The 26,326-nt window shown below is 38.0% G+C and overlaps 1 protein-coding gene and 1 long non-coding RNA gene across 3 annotated transcripts in view; both read left to right on the plus strand.

Annotated features, from left to right (window-relative positions):
• LOC107550679 (uncharacterized) overlaps positions 1 to 26,326 on the plus strand; it is a 58,691-nt gene that overhangs the window by 6,934 nt on the left and 25,431 nt on the right. Inside the window, exons 1-3 of one of the 2 annotated variants that reach the window (XR_001604689.1) lie at positions 15,377 to 15,535; positions 18,269 to 18,479; positions 24,941 to 25,036. This is a non-coding gene — a long non-coding RNA (uncharacterized lncRNA). Of the gene's footprint in view, positions 1 to 15,376; positions 15,536 to 18,268; positions 18,480 to 24,940; positions 25,037 to 26,326 lie in introns of those variants that run through there. The other variant, XR_001604688.1, reaches the window with a different exon arrangement.
• On the plus strand, positions 22,449 to 24,541 carry LOC107550678 (transcription factor Sox-2). The gene has a single exon (XM_016232021.1). The coding sequence runs from the start codon at positions 22,813 to 22,815 to the stop codon at positions 23,758 to 23,760; it is 948 nt and encodes a 315-aa protein (XP_016087507.1). The 5' UTR covers positions 22,449 to 22,812; the 3' UTR covers positions 23,761 to 24,541.

Genomic DNA, 26,326 nt, shown 5'->3' on the forward strand with positions numbered 1-26,326 from the left:
AGTGAGTGAGTGTGTGTGTGTGTGTGTGTGTGTGTGTGTGTGTGTCTTGTGGGATTACAGGGATTCCTGGCTCTCTCTGGGAAGGCTGGTCAGGATGGTGTGTCCCCAGGGTATGGCCGCAACACACTGGCTGTGTGTTCCCATGTAATGAGGGTCAACAACAGTTGTTTAATTTAGCTTCCACAAAAGGCAAAAGAAACCACTGAGCATTTCAAATCTCAAAGGCCATGACTGTCACCCAAATCAAGATGTATGGATTTGATTCATGTCATGTTGGCATTCTGGGGAATATCCAGCAGGTCGAGCTTTTCCCAGAGTCAGAACCAGTAAATGGGACTTTTATGAAATGCAAGAAATCTCATTTTTAACGGTTAGTCACAGAATGAGAAAGAAACAGTGGAATTTGTCTTCCAGAAAATCCCGTCTAGTCTTTTACTGCTTTTATGTAGGATATAGATATGATTTTAGATTGTTTAGATATGATCATTTAATAGTATGATATTATACCTGTGTGCATGGAATTGCTCAGAAAGTGCTACAGACTGAAATGTCTGTCATACACAATATAACATGTATAAATTGATCAGATTCTTGCAAATGTGTCACTCAAATCTCAGGAAAAAAACCTCCCCATGAATTTAGATGTTTCATGTAAATTTCATGCACAAATAGAGAATCATAATTATAATAATACTAAAAAAAAACTATTTAGAAGTTGCTGAACATAAGTATAGGTATTTAATACATGTTATTCATTAGTTATTACACAGTACTACATATGTAATTACAATGTAATAAACACTAGTTTAACATTTGAGTTTTGATTTTAAACAATAATTATACATTTCTCACCTGAGAGCATCATACTCCAAAAACAAAAGAGTGCTGGGCTCTAGATTTTTAGCTTGACATTGAAAGACTGAAAGATGAATTAGCTAAGTTAGTGAAATACATTTTAAATGTCTGTTTTATACAGTATACCGTAAATTTCCACAAATTGTCCCTCAAAACTTAAAAAGAAAAAGAAAATAACAAAAAGGTTTTAAGAATCCACCTGGGCTGGATATTATATCATATTATTACTAGTATATTATTATTATTATTATTATTATTATTATTATTATATCAGTAACGGTATGCAATATGTACCCTGGTGCGAAGAGTTTCATTATTTATTTGCTAGTAAACAGATTGTTCACTTTAAAAATGTACCAATAATGCTAAACTTTTTTTGTGTGTTTGAAATTGTGAAGCAGTGAATTAATTGCATTATTTATCTATGTATTTTCATAAAAGATCAAAAGTGACAGACTTTGTTTGGTAGTGTTTCTTGTCCCATGTGTCTAGGTGGCACACGAGTGGCAGTGTTGTCAGTCTAGCCGTTGAGTCTGTGTCTATGCTGGGATCTGTGTAGAGGGCGAGATGATGATGTAGATGATGTATTTGTTTGTAGGGGGTGTCGGGGCTCTTTAGTGCTCGACTGAGAGGAAGACCTGCTGTAGTGATCCAGCCTGATGAAAAGTGAGGCTACCGCTGGGCGCTGAGAAAATGAGAGCCATTACTGGGCCAAAAACACTGTCATTTGGGTAAAGAATGAGCCAGCGAGAGGTGCAGATACAGAGCTTGATGTTACAAAAGGGGGGCCAAGGGGGAGACGGCAATTTTACCTGGCAGGGCTTTGAGGTGCCAGTGAAGCGCAGATGAGACTGTAATCAGAAGCAAAGGGCTTCTCGTGCTTTGTGCCGAGGTGGTCAGGGCCGGTAGAGCTCAGCCACGTTCATGGACTCTGGAGGGAATATCAGCGCAGGACTCCGAAGAAAACTCTCTTTGACTCGGTTTGGACACTTAATCACCAGATTGTGTAATAAACGTGTTGTTTGATTTGATACACTCGTTGAAAATGTTTTATGAAAACACATAACCTCAGTGTTTGTTGAGATTTCATTTGCAAAATAATCTAGATTAGCTGTACTCAACTCATCCTTACAGTTGTGACAATAATATGAATAATTACACTTGTGACATCTTATAATAATAATAATAATAATAAAAGATTACCTGTACTAAACTAATTCTTACACTTGTGACGTCTTAATAATTATTATCTTTATTATTGTTGTTAGTTATTATTATTATTATTGATATTTTTTTATAAATAATAATCTTAATAACTTATTAGAATCTTTATTATTGTTATTGTTATTGTATTATCATTCTTAAATCTTAATGAGAATAATAATAGTATTATTATTGTTGTTATTTATGTTTAAATATTTAATCATTTTAATAACTATTATTATAATAGTTATTATTTTTGATAATAACAACAACAAAATATAATAATAATGATGATGATGGTGGTGGTAGTTGTTGTTGTTAGTATTATCATTATAGTAATTATTTAAATTAATAATAATAATATTAATAATAATAATATTATTATACATACATATTAAATATTTTATTAACAACAGTAATGATTCAGAGTATTAATATTATACTAATTATTATAAATTATCAAAGTAAATTATATATATATATATATGATTTTCTGAAGAAATTGCGAGTGTTGTTCGCTCAATCAAAACTCCATCACAGTCCTAGGGTTTTGTTGCCAGTGCTTTGCTGTGCAGTTGCTAAGGTGTTCTGAGTGTTTTAGTGTGTTGCTAGGGTGTGGCCATGTGGTTGCTAGGGTGATCTAGGTTGGTGCTTACTGGCTGAAGTTTACAGGATGTCTTTACCTGTTATACTGTCCACATACAGAAACTCATATTTGATGAATTAGTGTTAGTATAAGCACCAGCAATAGTGGCTTTATTAAATATTATTCTAAAAAAATAACAATATAGTTCATGTTAAATATAAATAAACGTGTTTGAAAGTGAATGAATCTGTATATTGTAGATTCCGGTGAAATTCCAATCAAAGGTCGCTCATCATTTGTTACCCTCAAGTTTCAATTTCACCACAATTTCTTGTGTATTGAAGAGAAAAGGGATTTAATTTGAGCACTTTTCTAATTGATGGAGCTCATTTAGGCTGGTTGTGAATGACAGGAAACGCTCGCGAGTCGCAGCACTTCTTGTTTACGGAGCTGAATCTCAAATCACTCTCTGCCTCCACATCTGTCATCTTTAGGGTTAAAGGACACAGATGGCAGCCTCGCTGGCATTCAACCAAAGCGCCGCGTGCCAACTGGATGCCAGGCTGTGAAGAGGGAAACTGTTAACTGTCTCGGGTCTCTGTGTCACCAGATGTCCCTCGAATGTTCTTGAGCGACAACTTATGTTGTTGCAATCTTGGTTTTAATCACTCTCATTTATCCGAACGGCCCTCCAATAGCTTTGAATAGAAAATTAGGCATCTCAGCGAAGGCTTGAATCAGGATAAATCATTTAAGGATCTGGCACATAAACTTGTCTCGTATCGCCGGGCGGAAATGGAGCGAGTGTTTGATCGCTGCTGATACGAGGGCGTTCGACACTAATCGCGTGGCTAAGGCCGTTTGATTTGCTGACTGGCCGAGCTTTAGGCCTCTTCTGGACTTCAGTCAAGTCGACGCTCGTGGTTTTGATCTTCAATATTAAGTCTATTTAAGCGATAATTGAAGTCGCTAAACCGCACGGCCCTTCGTGTCCATCCAACACGCCGCAGTAAATGATATACCTCGCGGTGTAAATACTGTGCTGAAATTTGAAAGCATATTAGTGTTATCCCTTCCCCTCAGGCAATTGGTCTTTTATGCCGTCAGATTCTGGCTTCTGATAATATTAAGTGGAATTTGCCTCTCGTATCTGCAAAAATGGCTTCAACCGCTAACACATATGAATATGTTAATGTCGCGTAGGGGAAATCTGCCATTTTACTGAAAGAATGACTGATCCCTCCCAAAGATCTTTAAGGTAAAATTAAAGCAGCCCTCATATTTAGCATCTATTTTGTCCTTTAGATGGAGGAATTTGAATACGACTAAATTGCATTTTCTTTAATATCTCCTCTCGAAATTAGACCATCTGGCTTGGAGTCGTATTCGTTTTTGATCATGTTTTGAAACGCATTCATTTTTAATGCAGGGCTTAAACTAAAATATTATTCTGCATGGCCTCTTTTCTGGGATTTGTTTCATGCTTCTGTTTCTTTTATTGTTCACTCTTGAAAATAAATGTTCTTTATTGGCTTTGATGGTTCCGTGAAGAACCTTTCAAATCCATGGAACCTTTCAATTTTCAGAAGTTTCTTTTCTCAAAATAAGAAAAAAAAATAGTTCTTTCACTGAAAGAAAAATAGTACTTCTGTGGCATCACTGCAAATCCCCTTTTTTGGAACCAGTGTTATTTTAGTATCACTGAAGTACTGTTGAGTGTGTGTTTCCCCCAATTTATTTATTCATTTACTTATTTGTTTGTTTGTTTGTTTGCTTTATTTTGTGTTTTTGTCATTTTTTTAATATCTATATAATATCTATATATTATTAAAAATGTTATTTCAGTTTTAGTTTGAGTTATTCAAGTTAAACAATATATATACATACATTTTAATTCAATTTATTTATTTTTTTATTAATTTTTTATTACTTTTGCTTTTGCACACGTTTTTTTATCAGCGTATAATTATTTGAATTAGTTAATAATTTTATTTCAAAAGGCAAACACTATTGTTTTTATGAAACTAAAGAAATGTCTTCACCTAATGCATTTCCATGTCCCCTTCTGTGCATGTGGTAATTTTTGGCAAATGCTGTCTGTGCTGTTTTACAGATTCGAAAATGCCTCAGCAAATGATCGAAATTTAATTAGCAATATAAATGCCCGAAAGAGCACATTATGTACAATTGTCTTGCTATCTTTCCAGAAATTAGTCTTTTAAAATGAATTTGCTGTATTAATCATCTTCCAAATATTTTTGATCACTGAATTAATAGTTTTCCATCCTGTTTTTAGGTATTCATTGACATAGGTGATTGCCTCTTAATTACTACAACGGCCTCCTCCTATTCTGTCTTATTAATTCATGTTTCCTGGCACAGTCCCAAAAGGCAGTCTCGCCCGATATCTTCTAATTACTTCTGTAATTGAATTTGCTCACTGTTTCTGGCCAATTTTTTTTAAGGAACTGTTTGTTCGGCGGTTTATTGTGTCTTTGTGCGCCGGTCCTCAGCAGACAGAACATGCAGGGCCTCTTTTCTCTTTTCTCATTAATTTTCCAGAGCCTGCCTTCAGTTATTTATTTATTATTACCTGCCGAGGCGGCCCCTAACCGTGTGAACGCCGGAGCAAACAGGGTGGAGGAAATTAATTAATTAGGATTGGTGAAACAATTACCTCGGGCCCCTCTCAGCCAGTCAGTCAGTCATTTGCTGAAGCCTTCGCCGATTTGAGAAGCACTTTGAAGTGCTATTACACGCGGGGAGATCGCGGCTGTCACGACTTTCTGAATACGTGTGAAAGATTTGGAGTGAGTTGTACACTGGCGTCGAGCATCATTTAATCCATATGAAAGGATAAATCTGGAGACGCATCAAAACCCGGGTATAAAAGTCACTCAAGTCGGGGGCTCCTAATGCAGAGATTAATGGCATAATTGAATGTGGCGCGAGCATACGCTCGTCCCGGCCCTTATCGGAGCCCATCGCGGCCGCTCGACTGACCGCCGATGGACCCTCAGCGCTCATTGTCCTCGTGTCAGAGGCGGAAAATTCATGTGTGTCTTTGAAAAACTTTCCCCCACTCGGTCATTGATTTATTTTTTCTTTTCGCCGCTCCTATCTCCCCTCCTTTTGTTTCCTTATCGTGGCTTCAGGTTATTATGTGCAAAGTATTGACAGCACTAGAAGGCCCGTGGTCGATGGCGGGCTAATGCATCCGTAATCCCGTCTTTGTTACGGAGGAATGTTTCGCGTGGGTCTCCGATGAGAGGAGAGGTGCAAAGCTGTTGATCCAGGTTTTATTTGTCACGAAGCCCATCCATCAATCAAACCTGAGACCATCTGACTGACTGAAAGACACGCCGACTGGGCTGAGGAAATTTGATAACGCCGTATTGTCAGGCAGCTTCATGGACTTTCCCCCCCCCCCCTCTCGATAAGAAATACATTTGACTGGAGCAGATAAGCGCACAAGGGGTAAAGCCTTAAAGAGAGAGGGTGACACGTATGCCGTAAGAGGGGGGCTTTTCTTCCTTTAAGAGCCCTGGTGTAAATGATAGGTTTGGCAAACAGGACAAACACAGATTCAAAAGCGGCAACATCCAAGTGCAATGGATATACCTAGATTATTTAAAAAGATGCCAGATAGTAACAATTCCCCATCTGTTTGTGCCGTTATGGAAATGGCACGCTAGAGTACGCCGGGAGAAGCGTAAAGCTGTGTTTTGCACCCGGGTTTAAGGTATCTTAAGAGATGCATTTAATGCACTGGTGCTCAATGTCGCTTCACAGTAAGCGCTAAGCCAAGACAGGTAAAGGGTGTTTTTAGCCACAACACAAGGCTCTTTTTTAATAAAACCCTTTTTAATACATCAGAGGTACTTACAATAGAAGTGAGTGAAGTCAGCCGTAGACATTAAAATACTCACTGTTATAAGGTAGATGCAATATATAAGGAATATGCATGTTAATATGATTTCTTGTATACAATTTTGGTAACACCTTTGTTTAAGAACCTTAGTTGCTTGTTAGCATGTGTATTACTAGCATATTGGCTGATAATTAGTACGAATAAAGCACATATTAATGTCTTATTCTGCATAACCATATTTTAGATCTCTTAATCCTAAACCCCATACCTAAACTTAACAACTACCTTGCTAATTATCTATAAGCAGCAAATTAGTAGTTTATTGAGGCAAAAAAAACATCATAGTTAATAGTTAGTTAATCATGAGAGTTGGTCCCTAAACTGTGACCTCAATTTTATATCAATTCATCATGTTGCCATGACAAAATTACTGTAAAACTGATGATTTAACAGCTTTACAGCTCTAATAATACATGGATTTTAACAGGGAAAAATAATAATGTAAAGGCTCAAATTATAATGTTAACATTTTAATCTGCCCCATTCACTTCCATTGTAAGTGGAGCCTTAGAACCTGTACAAAATCAATGCATACGTACATAGATACAAATAAACCCACCTACTTCAACTTAAAATTTAAGTTTAGTTGCTGCCTTCAATTTTTAAGTGTAATCAAAGTCATTTCAACTCACTTTTTAAAATCTTGTCTAATGGAATTTTAATGACGTTTCTACAGTGTAACCTAAATATTTGCTTATTTAAAGAAAATTTACGAGTCGAAATAATTTTTGTGATAATCATTTTGAAACAACTTTAAATAGATTCATGCCTATCTGAAGTTAGAGTCAGAGCTATCCATTTTTTCTATTATCTATTTTTAAGTAGCATCAACGCTAAAATGTACTTACTTAGATCTTCAGAAGGTTACATCATTGTCCTCATTCATTAAATTAATTTCTTTCACAAACCATTCTTATTGTCGCATTCAATTTAATGCGGCAGTTAATGTAAGAATGGATTTACAATGATTCGCGCAAAAATAAGCTGGCCCATTGGTTTGGTGTAATTCAGAAATCTTCATTTATGTGTTCACTCACAGAAATTCCACCCAGAATATAATCAAAATATGTGTATTTTTATTCCAATATTAAATAGACAACAAATTTTAGCATAAACATTGAGATGTTCCTATGCGCTCAAGAATTCTTGTTCCAAACTGGGCCGTCCAGAGCATCTTCCCAACATTAGCTGCAGAGGGACGCTGACCCATAAAAAGATTCTTGAGCAAAGGCGAAAAAAGCCAAGACATTACCAGAGGGCAAGAAAATGGACGTTATTGTGACCTGTACATTAACACACTGTATGATTAAGTAAGTTTTTGTGCTGTAATGACCAGAGGCTAAGGAGTCCGAAAAGAAAGGGGGAAAAAAAAATCAATGTAAGACTGCAGCAGATTAGCTTGACAGATTACATGCGCTCGACTGGCTCATTGTACAGTATGTCTCCTATATTCTTTAAGAAGACTTCACAAAATGGAGCTGCCAAATGGCGTATGGACTCCCGAGATCATTTTTATTGATTTTGCACAAACATCAATGCAGGACTGGGGTGGTCGTGCACTCCTCGTGTCTTGGATGTGTGTCAGGATGGGATCCAAATGCCGCTGCATCAATACTGGGTCAGATGCAGGCAGCCGTCATTGTTCCTGCTGATGGACCATCTCATTCTTGAGATCTCCTTATCTGGAGGACAACAACAGCTCTTTGGTGACTGAGTTTTGGCAAGACAAATAGTTCTGTTGTTGAACGAGCTGCCAAAACAGACTTGAGAGTCATGGCTTGGCTGCAATGATATAAAAATAACGTTTCTTTACACTGTGTAGAAAATGTCTCACATTTGGTTTGAAAGTCTTTTTAATATCACCATTACTTCTCAGAGGCCACAATGAGATTAAACAGAGATAAAATGGAGACGTTTAGATACTTTCCTGAGAAAAAAAAACTAGTATTCTCACTTGAGATTCAACAGAGAGCTTGACGTTGTCTAAAACTGCACTCTTGTTAAAGATGTCAACCAGGACGTTTTATTGCTCAGAAGATGACTTTCTCAGAAGTCTTGATGGAGTTCTCAGTTGTGTATCATTTAAGTAGATTTAAAGGGTTAGTTCACCCAAAAATTAATTACTCACCCTCATGTCGTTCCAAACCCGTAAGACCTTCGTTCATCTTCGGAACACAAATTAAGATATTTTTGATATATTCTGAGAGCTCTCTGACCCTCCCATAGACAGCAAGGTAACTACCACGATCAACGTCCAGAAATGTAGCTAGAAGATTGGTAAAATAATCCATGTGACATCAGGGGTTCAACCGTAATTTTACTAAGCTACGAGAATACTTTTTGTGCGCAAAAGAAAAAAAAGACTTTATTCAACAATTCGTCTCCTCCACATCACCCCGTAGCGCCATTTTGGAGAATATCCACTGAATGTAAACAGCGTATGTTGTTCTGTGTCAGCTGGTGATGTGGAGGAGACGAATTGTTGAATAAAGTCTTTTTTTTCTTTTGCGCACAAAAAGTATTCTCGTAGCTTCGTAAAATTACGGTTGAACCCCTGATGTCACATGGATTATTTTACCGATCTCCTTGCTACGTTTCTGGACGTTGATCGTGGTAGTACCCTTGCTGTCTATGGGAGAGTCAGACAGCTCTCAGAATGCATCAAAAATATCTTAATTTGTGTTCCGAAGATGAATGAAGGTTTTACGGGTTTGGAACAACATGATGGTGTGTAATTAATGACAGAATTTTCATTTTTTGGGTGAACTATCCCTTTAAGTGTATTTGTGTTAGATTTATATGTCTAAAACTAGAGATGTATATTTAGAAAGCTGGCATTGATGCTTCCATGAAGAACCTTTAAGATCCATGGAATCTTTCCATAGCACAAATGTTCCCATTCAGTCAGTCACGTTCAACGTTACGTCAGTGACTGACGAATTGGGATCTCGCCCGAGAGCCCAATCCCCTTCGAGTGTTAACTAAACAAGCCAATGACAGTTGAGTGGACAAATTGAAGAACTATTGGATTTACAGTGGATTCTTTGCACTGAGGGGAAAAAAAAGGTTTATTTTAAGACCTGTTCAGTGAAAGGTTCTTTGAGGAACCCAAAATGGTTCTTCAACACTTTATAAAAAATAAAGGCTCTTTATGATTCCATGAAGAATCTTTAACATTCATGAAACCTTTCTATTTCACAAAATATTCTTTATGTTGGAAAAAGGTTATTTAGATTATTTAAATGTTCTTCAAACTGATATAAAAAATGGTTCTTTCTATTGCATTGCTCTGAAAGACCCCTTTTGGAACTGTTCTTTTTTAGCTATAACTTTATAATATGGACTGGATTAACAATTTGGATTTGGTAGAATTTAGTAAGAAATGTTTGCGCTCATCTTGTCGATATTTCCATTCTGATTGCAGACTTTGTTGTCGGAGCACAGGTTGAGACATCCCTGCAATCTTTTCTGAAACTCTAGGAAATACTAATTTTAAGATCTCATTTGCGATTTTTCTTAAGGAATTGTATGTCACATTGCGAAGACTATACTGTTCAAATAGTTCTCAATATTTGTCTCAATATTTGTGCTGTATGTTAAGAGTTGTCACATTTGTGTCTAATTTAATTTCTCCTAAGGAATGTCAGGAGAGACATTTGAGAAAAAGGTGATACTTAAGTAAAATGTCTTGATTTTTAAGCAATAAAATTGTCTATATGACCGAAGCAGAGTATGTTAAAATTACATCAATAAAGAAATGGTAAGTAACATCATCATTTGTCCAAAACTTACCTTTGATTTTGTCTTGAAACTATCTTTTTTTTGTACTAAAACTATTTTTTCTGAGTAAACTCTTCATGTCAGCACTCTCCTCTCCGCTGGAGCTGTATTAATGCCATCTATCAGCGCATGAGCAGAGCATGTAACATGACAGCGTTACATGGCAGCGTTAAACGGAGCAGATGTTAACAGTGGGAGGTGATGGAACAGCTTACACACACACACACACAGATGCCGCAAACTGTTGCGTGCACTTGTCAGTGAGTGTAAACGTGCGTGTGTGCTTTATGGTGGCATTTAAAGGAGAGTGTCGTAACGTAGGCCATTTCCCACAGCGGAATGGACGTTCCTACACCTCCATAACTCACGTTTTCTTTGCTTTTCACATAAGAGCTGGCAGCATGATTCATTTGATTCTATTAGCAGAGTGGCAGAGTTACATGGCAGCGTTAAACGGAGCAGATGTTAACAGTGGGAGGTGATGGAACAGCTTACACACACACACACACAGATGCCGCAAACTGTTGCGTGCACTTGTCAGTGAGTGTAAACGTGCGTGTGTGCTTTATGGTGGCATTTAAAGGAGAGTGTCGTAACGTAGGCCATTTCCCACAGCGGAATGGACGTTCCTACACCTCCATAACTCACGTTTTCTTTGCTTTTCACACACAGGCAAACGCTTGTGATTTATCTTCCCGTGAGCCGGTGGCATTTATGGGCTAGTTGTGAAATTCTACAACTACAGTATAAACAAGGGGGAAAGAAAAGCGCAGGATGGAGAAATGCGCGTGAAGTCACGGCCGGTCCATCTGAGCACGAGACCTCCCTGCAGTTCTGTCTTGAAGTGTGTGTACATGAGTGAATGTTACTCGCGGGAGGCGCTCAAGCCTGACTCAATGCTCGGAGTTAATTGTGTTTTTTTTTTTCTGTATGAAGCTTTTAAAAATCCAATTAGGAGCTTGAGTTCATTAAGGAAGACTATTTGGAGTTTTAGGAACTATATCTTGAATGTGTCTTAAAAATGGGTGAAGCTTTGAAGTCATTTTATTTTATGATAATAATTACAGCCTTCATGTGAGCTTAGTGTCTGTCACTAAATACACACCTCCCCAGTGGAGCATTTATTGCTCAGAGGTTGCTCACAAGACTCTTAGTGTCTCAGATGTTTTTTCCCCAAATTCCTTAGGAATAAATTAAAACTACAGAGAGAAGACCCATAGGAAAGAAAAAATAATACAATTACTGTTGGACATCACAATTGTTTCTCCAAGAGAGCAATGGGATTACTGTAAACGACTACAAACTTAGACTTTTGCTCTTAAATCTCCTGATTTTTCCCAGTAATTTGACATGTATCTCCTATCTTTCAGAAGATGTCTCTATAATATCTCAAAGTATGCGCAGGTTTGGCAAATATTTGCCAAGGAACTTTTTATTTCTAATTGGTTGCTATTTATAGCTCATGAGGTTTTAACTTTGTCTCAGATGTTAAACAATTGAAACAAGAAAATTGTTGATGTAACATTCATGGGAAAACAACATCTTTATTAAAATATCTGCCGTTTTGTTTCAAACTTGATAAATCAGAGCACAGTTTGAGATACTGTTGAGATCTTTTCTGAAACTCTAAAATATAATTTGTGATTTTTTTTTCTCCTACGAGTGCTCTATTCTTTTTTCATACAAATATATAAGTCAAATACTTGTCATATATACAGTTGACTGAAAGTGTGAAAATTGTTCGAATGATGATGTCGTCTCATCTAACCACCCCAACAAAAATGTGTTTTCAGTGTAATTTAGAACAGCCTAATAGCATCTCCAAAAACTGGCCATTGTCTCTTTTTGTCTGTGATCTGGAAGGGGTGCGACACCACATTGATCTTCCTCTATTCACAAAAGCCTGGTATTTATTTTTGCTGGATTTCCCTTCGCTTGAGAAAAAGTCCACAAGATAGCTGTATTGATCCGGTGCACTGGACAGCCATCAAACCCAGTCTCTGCTCATCTCAGATGGTGGTCCAGAGCCAGTGTCCATACAGATATCTCCACACAACCTGCCAGTGCTGGAACACTGTGCGTTTCCTCTACTGGGAACAAGCGGCCCATTCAAACACTTCAACGAGGCCAGAGATTGACTGAGTCACATGCTTCCCCAGTCCATTATGATGTGTGGAAACTCTCCAATTAACGGTGTCAGTCTGAAGGGATGTTTGTTGGAGAATGCAGTTTTAAGGCTTGTTCACACCGGGACGAATATCGCGTGCGATTATCGCCGACGTTTAACACCTCATGACTAAACAAAGGGCGCCAATGTGAGTGTGCACACCGATGCGCAAAACGCGAGGCGTAAAAGCGTCATTTTTATAAAAACGCCTCGGGCTCGTTTTTTTAGTTTGATGCGCCGCGTTAAAAACTTGCTGACCAATGAGATTGGCGCTTTTGTTCACGTGCCTGGAGCTGCTGAAGTTACAGTAAAACACGACTTGGTGGCGCTCAAGCACAAAACGGTCTTGCCGAGCATACATTGATACCTAATGACAAAGAGGAAGTAAGTAGACCAAGAAGATGCATCGAGGTAAGATGAATGTAGAGCTGCTGGTCTCACTGGTGTCTGAACACAAAGGGCTTTATGACAAATGCGACAGCGACTACAAAAATCTCGATAAGAGGGAGTTGTTATGGAGAGGAATTGCAGATCAAATAGGATTCGATGTGTATTTCTGTTTTTCATTAAGCGCTATCTAATATCAGGGAGTGAATTTGCCCGTTCACTCGGCTCATCGCCTGTGAAAATCGCTTGGGTATGTACACAAAAGACGCGTCAAAAAACATCGGCAATAAGCACACGCGATAATCGTCCTGGTGTGTACGAGGCTTTAGTAAGGTTGGGGACGGGTTTCAGTGAGGCATTGGTAAGTGAAATGCTGAATAAAGATGCAGAATTTTTTTTGTCCTGTACTCTTAACACATACTGGTAAAAAATGTATAGCCTGAATGCACTGTAAGTCGCTTTGGATAAAAGTGTCTGCTAAATGCATAAATTATTATTAAATTATTATTACAATATAGGTTCCAATCAGAAGTTCCACAATTAACTTTTGATTATCTAGTTCTTCAGGAAAAAAAAAAAACATGTATGGTGCATTTATGAATCCGAAAGGCAATACTCTAAATCTGAACAACCCATCATTTGCAGCAAGAGCATTTTAAATCTTCAAACAACAATACAGGAACTTGAGCACCTTGAGCAACTCAAGAACCCAAGAAGCCAAATGCTTAGCTATCAATATACCATTAGCTGAATAGTGAAGAGTGAAATCTTAATCTTGTTTTCTGGAATCAAATTCACTATTTGAAAATCTTTAATAGAAATATTACTGTTCAAAGAAACAAGGAGAAGAAAAGACATAATCAAGGACTAAGAGAAGCCAAGGTGTCCTAGACCATGATGTTGGGTTTAGCGTTTAGGGTATGTTTTCTAAGCCTATATCTTATGACACTCATAAGCAGAAATGTGAGGGACACCTGCCGCCGCCCATGTCACCAAAGTCTAAGAGGTATCATCCTGTGGTGTGTCCAGTTTCTCATCTGGATTTGAAACAACTCTTCACACTTAATTACGGAGGATGAGGGAAATGCCTCATTTCTCTTTGTTATAGGCTAAGCTTCCAGTAATCCCAAACAAAAGGTCTGGCTCTGGAAGCTGTAGGATTTGCTGGTGGGATTATAGTCTCATGGATAATGATGTGCAGTCAGCGAAAGCAAAGCTTTATTTGAATTCAAATTGGCCGGTAAACAAAACCCATCGGTATGTCTGCTGTTGGAGTATCTGTCTAGTAAGCACAGTGTCAATGCATCAGCAACCCCATGCAATTTATATGGATCTATTATTGCCGTTACAGTGAGCAAGTGTTCTGTTATCTATCTCTTCATTATATGAAGGTTGCTGGAGCTCTGCTTCCATACGATTCCTCTGCGCTACAGAGCCCATATCTGGCTTTTTGATAACACCTGTCTCTTGTGTTTGTGTCTATGCATTTTGATTAACAGGCACATGGTTTCATAGAGACTCATTCAGAAGCATTCACCAATTTGTTTTGAGCAATTTTTTATTTACTTGAAATTTATTTCTTACTACTATTTCCAAAGTCAGCCATAATTATTGGTGCTTGAGACTAGCAAGCTAGCATTGCTACTAGTATTACTTACATTTAGGGTTAGGGATTCTCAACAACTCTCAGTATTAAACTTTACTGAGTAACTTGTCCTGCAATTTGTGCTACAGATGTAAATTATACCTTGATTTATGTGGCTTATTGAGGAAACATCCTCATCTTGACTTAGAAAAATCTGGAGGACATTGGAAGAGGGACCTGAGATTAAGTGTAGGCTTTTTTGACATAGAACAGTATCAAATCATCTAGCAACAATCCAGAACACCCTGAATACGTCCTAACAATCATCAAGAATTTCCTACCAACTACAAAGAAATGTATAACAACCAAGCTTCAATGCAACAAGTTCATTTGGTTTCCATTGGGTTAGTTGTTCACACCTTGATGTGGCTCTTTTGATTTAGACCAGTATGTAACCAACTAGTAGCCACCCAGAAGACCCAGAAAATGCCCTAGCAACCATCAAGATCGCCCTAGCAACCACATAGCAATGTCTTGGCAGCTGGCCAGAACATTGTAGCATCATTACAACAAGTTCCATTGGTTTCCATTGGGTTAGTTGTTCACACCTTGATGATGCTCTTTTGATAACCAAAGAGCAACCATCCAGAAGACCCTGAAAATGCCCTAGCAACCATCAGGATCACCCTAGCAACCACATAGCAATGCCCTGGCAGCTGTCCAGAACATTGTAGCATCATTACAACAAGTTCCATTGGTTTCCATTGGGTTAGTAGTTCACACCTTGATGATGCTGCATTTGTTGTGTTAAGACAATGAGCAGCTATTCAGATATCGCGAACTGCTACTGACACTGGGTTGTTGATGCCACTCAAGGGAGTTTTTGGTTGTGTGTCAGTGACCTAATCAATGCTGGATTGGATTGGTTGGTAAATCCAGTGTATTTTAAGGCACCAGAGTGTGTCAGCTTAGTGTCACGGCACTCTATATTTCCAAGCCAGACGCCTTTTAATTGAATTCAACTGGAGCGAGACAAGATGGGTAAATATAAGCCATATGTTCTTTGCACCTTATTTGCTGTAGGTGGTGATTTCAAATAATGTCTTTTGTGTTGTTCTGGAGGTTGGGCAAACTGTTTTCCCTCTTTCGTTTCATGTTCCTGATGATGAGGCAAAGTCATTTAATTAAACATTTCAAAAGCAAGAAGACCTTGAGGTCCTACGACACCTCAGAATACCTAGAAAATTAATATGCACACACAGACCTGCTATTCACTGCTCTGGAAATGTCTTTGCAGTCGTGTCGTGAATATGACCTTTGAGATCTTTCTTAATAAAGGTGTTAAAAAAACATTTCCCACTTAGAGCACATTCATATAATCAAATGAAGAAGAACTTATGGCTCAAAAGTGTTTCTCTATACTGGTAGCCTGTGATGTAACTCTGCAGATAACTGCGCCTGCTTTTCCTCCTGACCGTATATGAATAGCAAAGGTTTTCATCACTTGGTCCTGGCTCGTGCCTTTAACTGAAGCAAGTGGCTGTGATGGCTTTGATCCTGTGTTCTGCCACTGTTAAAACTGTTTTCAGGATGTTTAGTCTATGTGGCAGGTAGATCACACACACAGAGAAGTCATAATCTCACTGAATGACATATATTTTCTGTCATATGAATGTAAAAACATCCCACACAAAACATCACAAGCCTTTAGTTAAGCATGATGAGTTTCAGCTAATTAACTATTTAGGTGAAAATGATGCAAACTCTCTAGAACATGTACAAGTTTATATATACATGTACGAGTTTGACAATGCATATGTGAACATGGGAATAATGCAGTCTACTACAGTTTTTTTTTTTTTTTTCAGATTAAGTAATTTACGTACATAGCCACAACACTGAGCTAGTTTAATAACATAAATGTTATTATGGTATATTAATAACACATGGGGAGTGTCTAGTCGTCTGGTCCCACTGGAGCTCTGTTCATTCAGCCCTTGAAGAAGTTCACACAGAGGTTCACTCAGGCTGTGACTGACAGGTCTCGAACCCTGAAACGCTTCCCCTTGATTACAGATTCAGCGGGGCCCAAAAGGAAAAGCACAGGGGTCTAAAGTGTCATCCTCCCATTAAGCTGGGCTTGTGTAACCATAATGCGCACAAAATAGCAGCCAGAACACACTCTCATGCATATGGAAATGAACGACCATTCATTCATATATCAGCGATGCAGGCCGACTCCATCTGAAATGCATTAGTATTCGACGCATTGCAACGTAGAAGTGAACTACAGCCGATCTGACTGCAGTTCTGTCATTTCCGCCGTTTGTTTTGGCACCGTTTAATGGTTGTTGAAGCATCAGCCCATCATCTGACTTTGATGGGAGCTGTAAGATCAGTTATTCTGCAGCAAGACATAATACTAACAGTAAATCTGTTCATCCTATTAACAATAATAAAGGATGTTTTTTAGTGTCAAATTATTTGCTTTTTGAAAAATCAGTAATAAACAAATATGTTTGACTATCACTATGTTTTTTTTATGGTTATTATTATTATTACGGCCTACAAACGATCTGTTCTATTTGCCTGCACCTTTGCAAGCTCATTAGTCAGGGTAGTATTTTGATTGAAGTCATTATTGCTTTTCTTTTGTAGCAGCACCGTAGAGATTAACACTGAACCGTGTTGTATGAGTAGACAAAGCCTCCACAGTCGGTGCAGTGGATTACTGTCAGTACAGAGGTATAGGGAGGACGAGGCGGCCCATAATTCCTATAGAAAGGTAGACAAACACACAGCCACCAACCAACAACTTTTCCCGCGGAGGCCTTTTGTCTTCCCCGTTCCTTTCTACTCCAGTGCCCTGTCAAAACCCATAAGAGCGCTGACCCAACCAGAGCCAAAGTCTGAAACCAACACCAAATAAGACCGGGATCCTTGCTTCAAAGCATCTTCTTCAATTTAAGCTTCTGTTGTTAGATATTTTAGAGCTTATTAATTAGACAGATCAATTGGAAATTCAGCAATGCATTTAAATACATGCAAACTGTACTGACAAATAGTAGAAAATGTGTGATCACAGTTGTGAAATTTGTCACTACGTACAAATCAAGTCAGTTGATTTTCTACTAGTAGGATTAAATAAATACATAAAATGTCCAAACTGGCAAATTATGTCATTGTTTTTACAACTGTCATTGCCTTTTTTTATTGTGATTATATCATGACATAACTTTTATGTTAAATACATTGATTGATTATGAAGAGATATTACGAAAAGAATAATAATAATTATTATTATTATTATACCTTTATTTAAATGCATTGTATATAGTAGTTTCTTGTTGCTGTTGTTGTTCACATTGTTGTGATAAATTTATGGATGCACTGAATGCTCCCCGGCTATACATGCCATGGCAGTGTAATTTCTGAAGTAAAATCTTTATCAAATAGCCATTCTTTGCGTTTGAAAAAAGCCAGCCCATTACCTCACGACTGCTTTTGTTGGCCCTTTACAAGAGCGAACAAAAACTGTTATTCAGGAGAAGGCTTTAGATTTTTATTGTTGGTGGAGCTCACAGTGTTATTGTATTAAAAAGAGCCATCTGTGCCAGAAACAATGGCTTCATATTATCTCTGAATACCCAGTGAAAAAAATATATAAAGCTTTCTCCTTTCTCATTATGTTTGGTGGGGGGTTTTTGTAGACTTGCTATAAGTGACTTTTGTTGTTCTTGATGCGTTCTTCTTTTTCAATCGGCCCCTTTTCAGATGGTGTGGAGCTGTAGAGGGACTGAGGCGGGTGAAAGCAGCCGCGCAGCGAGCACTCTGAGCCGGCACACGGAGCGAGTGGACGCTGATGGATCACGAGAGCGGCCGCCGGAGGAGAGCGCGGCCGGAAAGAGCGCCTGCTCGCTGGGCGCGCATGTAAGGATCCGCCCGGGAGGCAGACGGAGCTCTGGATGTGTCAGTCAAACTGAGTGTAAGTAACTCTGGTCTGATGCTCGGCGTCTGCGCGTGTCTGTCTGCTGGGACAGGATATTAATGAAAGATTTAAAGAGCGTGCTACATGTTTGTTATTTTTAAATATTAGTATGCGCTTTTTTTTAAGGAAGCTGCATTTTTTTAATTCAAGCTATTTTGTTTTATATATATATATATACATGTACCAGTTCGCGGCTGTTTGGAAAACTTTGGGTGGGGAAACAAACGTTGTTTTTTCAAGTGTTTTTAATTGCTTTTAATATTTAAAATGTATGTTATAATAAAGTACAATTAACACACACAAATGTGTTTGTTATCTGCAAAATTGTGTCATAGTATTTTTTTTTTAAAGAAAATTCTTAAATGAAATCTAAAGAGGACTGTGATAATCAGTCATGTCAGATTGATACATTTCATGTCAAACTTTTTATGTGAAGACGAATTGCAAAATTTCAATTTTTGTTTTAATGTTTCAGTTTGTTGATTTTGGTCGCTGTTGTTTCTGAAATATTTTAAGCACCTATAGCTATAAATTGGATACCGTTGTCATGTTGATAGATACATAAAGCAGTGTTATTTGTCATATTTTGATCTGTAGTCAGCGCGGCCCCTAGTGGAGAAAACTCTCTCTCTCTCTCTCTCTCTCCTTCTGTTTCTCGCTCTCCCCCTCTTATGCCTACTAATTTCTATCTCCTAATTTTAGGACTTAATGCTTGAACAATTCTAACTCTCGCTTTCAAAGAATGTTTTATGTAATTGTTGTGTTCGTTTCTGTGTAAGCCTACATTTGTTAGCATGCACTGGATTTGTTGTGAGATATTGAACGCAGACATAAAAACATTGACGAACGTGTAGTTAGCCCTGGTAGTTATTTTCGTTTATTCATGTAGATCATATGTTTTGGCTTAGATGTGTATTATTGGGAGAAATTTGAAAAACGATCAAATAGCCCAAATGGTTCTCATAGGAAATGTTACGCTTAATTGTATTTATATGTTTGTTTGTTTTACTTATGCTTTCTATTTATCTTTGTATTGATTTATTTTAGTTTCTTTGTGTTTGTTGATTTTCATCTGTCAGGCAATTCTTTATTTCTAAAACACCAGTCGTCAAGACCAGTCAAGTGATATCATTAAATTTTTTTTTTTTTTAGTTTAATATTAAGAAACTTGTTTTTTTTTTTTCCACAAGCTGCTAACTATTATTTAGAACTGCGACAATTAACAGTTTAGCCCAAGCAGGAGCCGCTCTGGGATGTGAGAGGTTCCCCGCTGTTCTACACATTTCCATAAGCAGATTAAGCCACTCAAATGCAGATATAGAGAGAGCAGTTTAGAGTTGCATTAGAATGGCGCGTGCTGCTGTGCAATCGTGTTCAAATTCACACGTTGTTAGGCGCTTAATAGAAGTTTTAAATTACATTGAGACTATTTGTTTATTTATTCAGGTATCCATCCTTCAAAAATATTTTTTTAAGCAGTAGCTTTATATTTTATTTTGTGTTTGTTCTTTGTAACTTATTTTGTATATGCTAACAATTTATAACACTTTGATCTTTGTTTTATACAAATGTATAAAACAATCGTGCGTAAATGTGGTGGGGAATATTGTAAAGGACCAGTCGTTGAGCTTTTCTTATATTAATATCACCACAAGAGGACGCCGTTGAAACATAATAAGATCTGCTTTCGTGCATAGCAGAAAAAAAAGAAAAAGAAATGATCCGACGTGTTTTTCCCTGACATTAAGCCTGTTTGTATTGCAGTTCCACTTCTTTCGTCTTGTCGTTTATTGTCAACTTCTGCAGAAGAATGATCAACTTTAAATCGCAGCTCTTTGAGAACAGATCTGCTTACCAAAAATGGCACCGTGTGTTTTAGTTATTATAAAACAGCCCAGTAGTTTTTAACAATTGGATTTCATCAGATTGCATGATTATAAGGCTGTTAGTTTGAAGGAGGCTGTGCTGAATAAATCCTCTCTCCTGTCGGTCTTCATGGAGTGAATTCTAATAACTCGAATCCTTAGATCTCAGATGGTCAGTGTAGTCAGCTTTTGTGGTGCTTTTGTTCAGAGGGATGTAATGACAAGAGCCGAAACTAAACTACCTATTTGTGATGATTGTCTCTATTTTCTAATTCACTTCCAGCTTGAGCCGGTGAACACATTCTGGTTATTGTTTCAAGAAATAAGAAATACAATAAAAATAAGTTGAAATACGCACACGAGTATAGTAATTGTTTATTAAATATGTTAATAATACAACCGCGAGTAATCACAAAACTAATAATAACTTTAATAACGAAAATAAATATTGTAGGTTACTTTTGTACTTGACACACTTCCGTAGGCCTACATGTCTTATTCACGAGCAATATTCAAACAAAAGCTTGTAATATTATAAAACATTACATGATGAACTTTTACTAAAAATGTGTTTTCAATGTTTTAACAGTACAGTTAAACTGTTAAATTAGACGTGAACATAGCCTGTGTATGTACAAAAAAAAAGAAGAAAATAAAAAAGCGACTAATCCAGATTTATACAGCAGAAGCAGAACTTTCTTCCAATGTATTCCAATGTTTAGTTTCAGGATCTCAAAATCACATGTCCTTGTAATCTAGTATGATTAGACAGTCATTTGTGTGAAATATTCTCACTTTAGTAAGTTCTTGCTCTGATAACACACACACACACACACACACACACACACACACACACACACACACACACACTGAGTGTTTGTTTAGAGGAGGAGGGTTGCGTAAATGTGGTGGGGAATATTGTAAAGGACCAGTCGTTGAGCTTTTCTTATATTAATATCACCACAAGAGGACGCCGTTGAAACATAATAAGATCTGCTTTCGTGCATAGCAGAAAAAAAAGAAAAAGAAATGATCCGACGTGTTTTTCCCTGACATTAAGCCTGTTTGTATTGCAGTTCCACTTCTTTCGTCTTGTCGTTTATTGTCAACTTCTGCAGAAGAATGATCAACTTTAAATCGCAGCTCTTTGAGAACAGATCTGCTTACCAAAAATGGCACCGTGTGTTTTAGTTATTATAAAACAGCCCAGTAGTTTTTAACAATTGGATTTCATCAGATTGCATGATTATAAGGCTGTTAGTTTGAAGGAGGCTGTGCTGAATAAATCCTCTCTCCTGTCGGTCTTCATGGAGTGAATTCTAATAACTCGAATCCTTAGATCTCAGATGGTCAGTGTAGTCAGCTTTTGTGGTGCTTTTGTTCAGAGGGATGTAATGACAAGAGCCGAAACTAAACTACCTATTTGTGATGATTGTCTCTATTTTCTAATTCACTTCCAGCTTGAGCCGGTGAACACATTCTGGTTATTGTTTCAAGAAATAAGAAATACAATAAAAATAAGTTGAAATACGCACACGAGTATAGTAATTGTTTATTAAATATGTTAATAATACAACCGCGAGTAATCACAAAACTAATAATAACTTTAATAACGAAAATAAATATTGTAGGTTACTTTTGTACTTGACACACTTCCGTAGGCCTACATGTCTTATTCACGAGCAATATTCAAACAAAAGCTTGTAATATTATAAAACATTACATGATGAACTTTTACTAAAAATGTGTTTTCAATGTTTTAACAGTACAGTTAAACTGTTAAATTAGACGTGAACATAGCCTGTGTATGTACAAAAAAAAAGAAGAAAATAAAAAAGCGACTAATCCAGATTTATACAGCAGAAGCAGAACTTTCTTCCAATGTATTCCAATGTTTAGTTTCAGGATCTCAAAATCACATGTCCTTGTAATCTAGTATGATTAGACAGTCATTTGTGTGAAATATTCTCACTTTAGTAAGTTCTTGCTCTGATAACACACACACACACACACACACACACACACACACTCGCAGTGTTCATTGGTGGAGAAGTGCTGCCTGTGGCTCTGTGGCTCAGCGCTGCACTGCTGACCGCCCGTAACCCCGCCCCTTTATGCAAATCCAAGAGACACACAGTCTTGGCTGAGGGAGCAGACGCGCTCTGATTGGTCAGCGACAAACCCATTTATATTCGCTGACAGTCGCTCTATGAATGGTTGTCTATTAACTTGTTCAAAAAGTATCAGGAGTTGACAAGGGCTCTGGCGAGGAGGGAAACCGAGTTTGTGTTGATTCTTCAAGACTAAGAAAAGAAGTTTGTGGGCACAACAGGACCTAAGAGCGCTTACCTCCTCAGCAAAGTTACCAGAACTGGTAAGGTAACTTCAGCAGCCTGCACTTTGGACTTTTTGGCGTGTTTTTGTATTTACTTCTGGTGGGGAAGACATTCACGAAATCGTTTTAAATGTACAGCATGATGGAAACCGAGCTGAAACCCCCGGCGCCTCAGCCGAACACGGGGGGCACGGGGAACACCAACTCTTCGGGAAACAACCAGAAAAACAGCCCGGACCGGGTCAAGAGACCCATGAACGCCTTCATGGTGTGGTCGCGGGGCCAGAGGAGGAAAATGGCACAGGAGAACCCCAAAATGCACAATTCGGAAATAAGCAAGCGACTCGGGGCCGAGTGGAAACTTCTGTCCGAGAGCGAGAAGCGGCCGTTCATCGACGAAGCCAAGCGCCTTCGGGCTCTCCACATGAAGGAACACCCGGATTACAAATACAGACCCCGGAGGAAAACCAAGACCCTCATGAAGAAGGACAAGTACACCCTGCCGGGCGGACTTCTGGCCCCGGGCGGCAACGGCATGGGCGCCGGTGTGGGTGTAGGGGCCGGGTTGGGCGCTGGGGTCAACCAGAGGATGGACAGTTATGCCCACATGAACGGCTGGACCAACGGAGGCTACGGCATGATGCAGGAGCAGCTGGGTTACCCGCAGCATCCGGGACTGAACGCGCACAACACGGCGCAGATGCAGCCCATGCACCGCTACGACATGAGCGCGCTCCAGTACAACTCCATGACCAACTCGCAGACCTACATGAACGGATCGCCCACCTACAGCATGTCCTATTCGCAGCAAAGCACGCCGGGAATGACGCTGGGCTCCATGGGCTCGGTGGTCAAGTCCGAGTCCAGCTCGAGTCCGCCGGTGGTCACATCGTCCTCTCACTCCCGGGCCGGACAGTGTCAAACGGGGGACCTGCGGGACATGATCAGTATGTACCTGCCCGGTGCGGAGGTCCAGGATCAGAGTGCCCAGAGCAGACTGCACATGTCCCAACACTACCAGAGCGCACCTGTCCCCGGCACGACGATTAACGGCACGATTCCCTTATCGCATATGTAAATGAACTTTTCTACACTCCTTTGGACTATTTTTGTACAGAACACTTTGGGGAGGGAAAAGTTGTATAGAACTCAAGGAAAGAACACAAACGTTTGCTTTCTATTTAAAATGGAACGGTAGGAACGCCACACAGTTTTTCGTTCTGTTGTTCTTTTTCTTTTCTGTTCTGTTCTGTTCTCTCTTTTTTTTTATTCCAGAAGGTGTATGAGATTTGGAAAGCTGAAACGGGGGAGAGTGAATCAAATGTTTTATTATTGCAATCGACTTTTGTACAGTATTTATCAAAGACACATAATAACATCCAGATGTAATGTTTGTAAACAGCAGGACGTTACGTTTTTTATAAAAGGCAAAAAAAAAAAAAAATGGCACAACAGATGTTTACTTCAGTGTATGCTTCAAAATTCTGCCAACGCTGAAAGAACGGAATAAAAAGAGTTTCTGAATGAAGGTGCATAGTAATAAACCGTTATTATATTAATTATTATGATTAAGTTCTAAATGAGAGAACAAACAGGGGCACTCTCACAGGTTAGAGCTTTTATTTGATTTGATTATTTTCGGTCTCCCACTCTTCATCTGTTAGGTATATGAAGTTTGTGTTCTTTATTTTCTCATGGTTTGTAAATTTTATGTACATTTTCTGTGATATTTTAAGTTTTTATTTTAAAAACTTTCATTTTTCGTAGTTGTAAGATGTGGCCTGTACGCAGTTGCCAACGCTCCATGTATATATATTTTAACTAATAACATCATTATAACAGTCACAATATGAGTTTTTTTTTCAATATGCAGTTTGAAATGAATAAATTTTTGAAATTTGGATATTTGAAATTGTTTCTGGTTTTGATTTTGTTTTAACACTTGGGTTGCTATCTGAATCTGATGTTTGCCTTTCTTATCTAATTATCCTATTTATAGATTCCAAATTAATTGTCACTTATTATTAGTATGCATTCACAATCTCTAACTCAAACAAAATTTTACATAAACCTAATGAATTTGTCTGAATAAGATGACACACAGACACATGGGTGCAGCTCTTCTAAAGTAAGTATATTGCAATTGCATGTGCAGAATTATAACGGTGTATTTATTGGGTTTTGATTCAAACAAATGAAATGTTAGATGTTATTTAAATTTAGTAAGCATTAAGTTAACACCGTTTCTATTTTTTTAGTGGAAACGAGGACTGTGAGCGACACCCACAGCGTTTAAGTTTCTTGCCTCCTTGGGGAGATAAAACGGCCCAAATGAAATGAAGACGCACGTCAAGGTAGTCACTTAACTTTATTTCTTACTAGCTATTTTTATATGAGTGCAAGAATTTAGAACGCACATTCAGTTATTTTTTTGTGCGCGCAAGTTTTTCATTTTTTTTATTTTTTGAAGATTCATCATTTATAAATTTAGAGTTGCGTTTTTTAATTTTCTGTAACTTAATAGCACTAATAGTTTATTATACATTAATAAATAACATTTACCTCGTTATATTTTAACCTGTAAAATATATTATATGTATGACATTATAGCTTATAATTCTGTAATATTGTATTTTAAAAATATATTCTCAAACATCAACATACATTAGATGCATATTGATTTTTTTTAAAAATAATAATAATAAAACGTTTACAGTATGACACTGTCACTCGCTGAAAATTACATTTGGCGTTATGCAGAATGAATAACAAATAGCAGTAAACTATTAAGCGTTTCTCCAATCACTTATGCGCTTCACAGGCCCACAGGCTTTGCGTTTACATTAACATTAATGTATTAAAATACTGGTTTAGCGTTTGACACAGTTAGAGCCGCAGGGCACAGAGAGCATGCTGCTGCTGTTTGTCAGCCAGTGTCGCTTACTTGAAATCAAGCTGAAGATAAGATGCTGAAGGTGAACTGTGTGGATGTATGGAGTTTAAAGGCTGAAGTGTGTTGGAATATTTTGCTGCTAGTGCTGTTTCTTGCCAGGGCGCGGAGGCATCTATTACAGCGGGTCTCGGGGGAGAAGGGCTCACATTAAGCGCTAAATGAATATTTGACGAGGGCTCATTCCGACAAACGTGTCCCTGCCGGACTCTCAAAGGGTCAGGGAGCACTGCTTGAATCCATTATTTATACAAGCGGAGGCATTAGTTGTAATGGCTGAATCTGTTTGATAAAGTGGGAATTTAAGTCTGGATGTGAGTGGACTGAACATGCATCTAAGAGCGTTCCTTATTGAAGTAGCCTATATTGATAGCTCAGTATCTAAAGAAAGCGTTTGCTGAAATGTTCGTTGTGTTCAGGTTTAAGGTTCTTTACACCTTAAGTATCTTCTTGTGTAATCCAAAAAAGGCTATTTAACAATCAAAATGATTGTGCTATTGAAGAACCACAACCTGCCGCTTTTTTAGTCATTTTCTTAAGAGTGACAGCTGAAAAATGCTGATTTACAAAACGTTTTATCATGGACTATTGAGACATATACACTCAGTTTTGTTAAATAATATTTGCGCGTTTAGGCAGAAAAACAACAACAACGGGGTGTTTAATGTTAAACTGCTGCGGTGTTTGGGATTAT

Source organism: Sinocyclocheilus grahami, unplaced genomic scaffold, assembly GCF_001515645.1.
Source record: "Sinocyclocheilus grahami isolate Dianchi unplaced genomic scaffold, SAMN03320097.WGS_v1.1 scaffold405.1, whole genome shotgun sequence".
NCBI lineage: Eukaryota > Metazoa > Chordata > Actinopteri > Cypriniformes > Cyprinidae > Sinocyclocheilus > Sinocyclocheilus grahami.

Coding starts and splice junctions, on each gene's coding strand:
- LOC107550678 (XM_016232021.1), top strand. CDS start 22,813: ATGTACAGCATGATGGAAACCGAGCTGAAACCCCCGGCGCCTCAGCCG.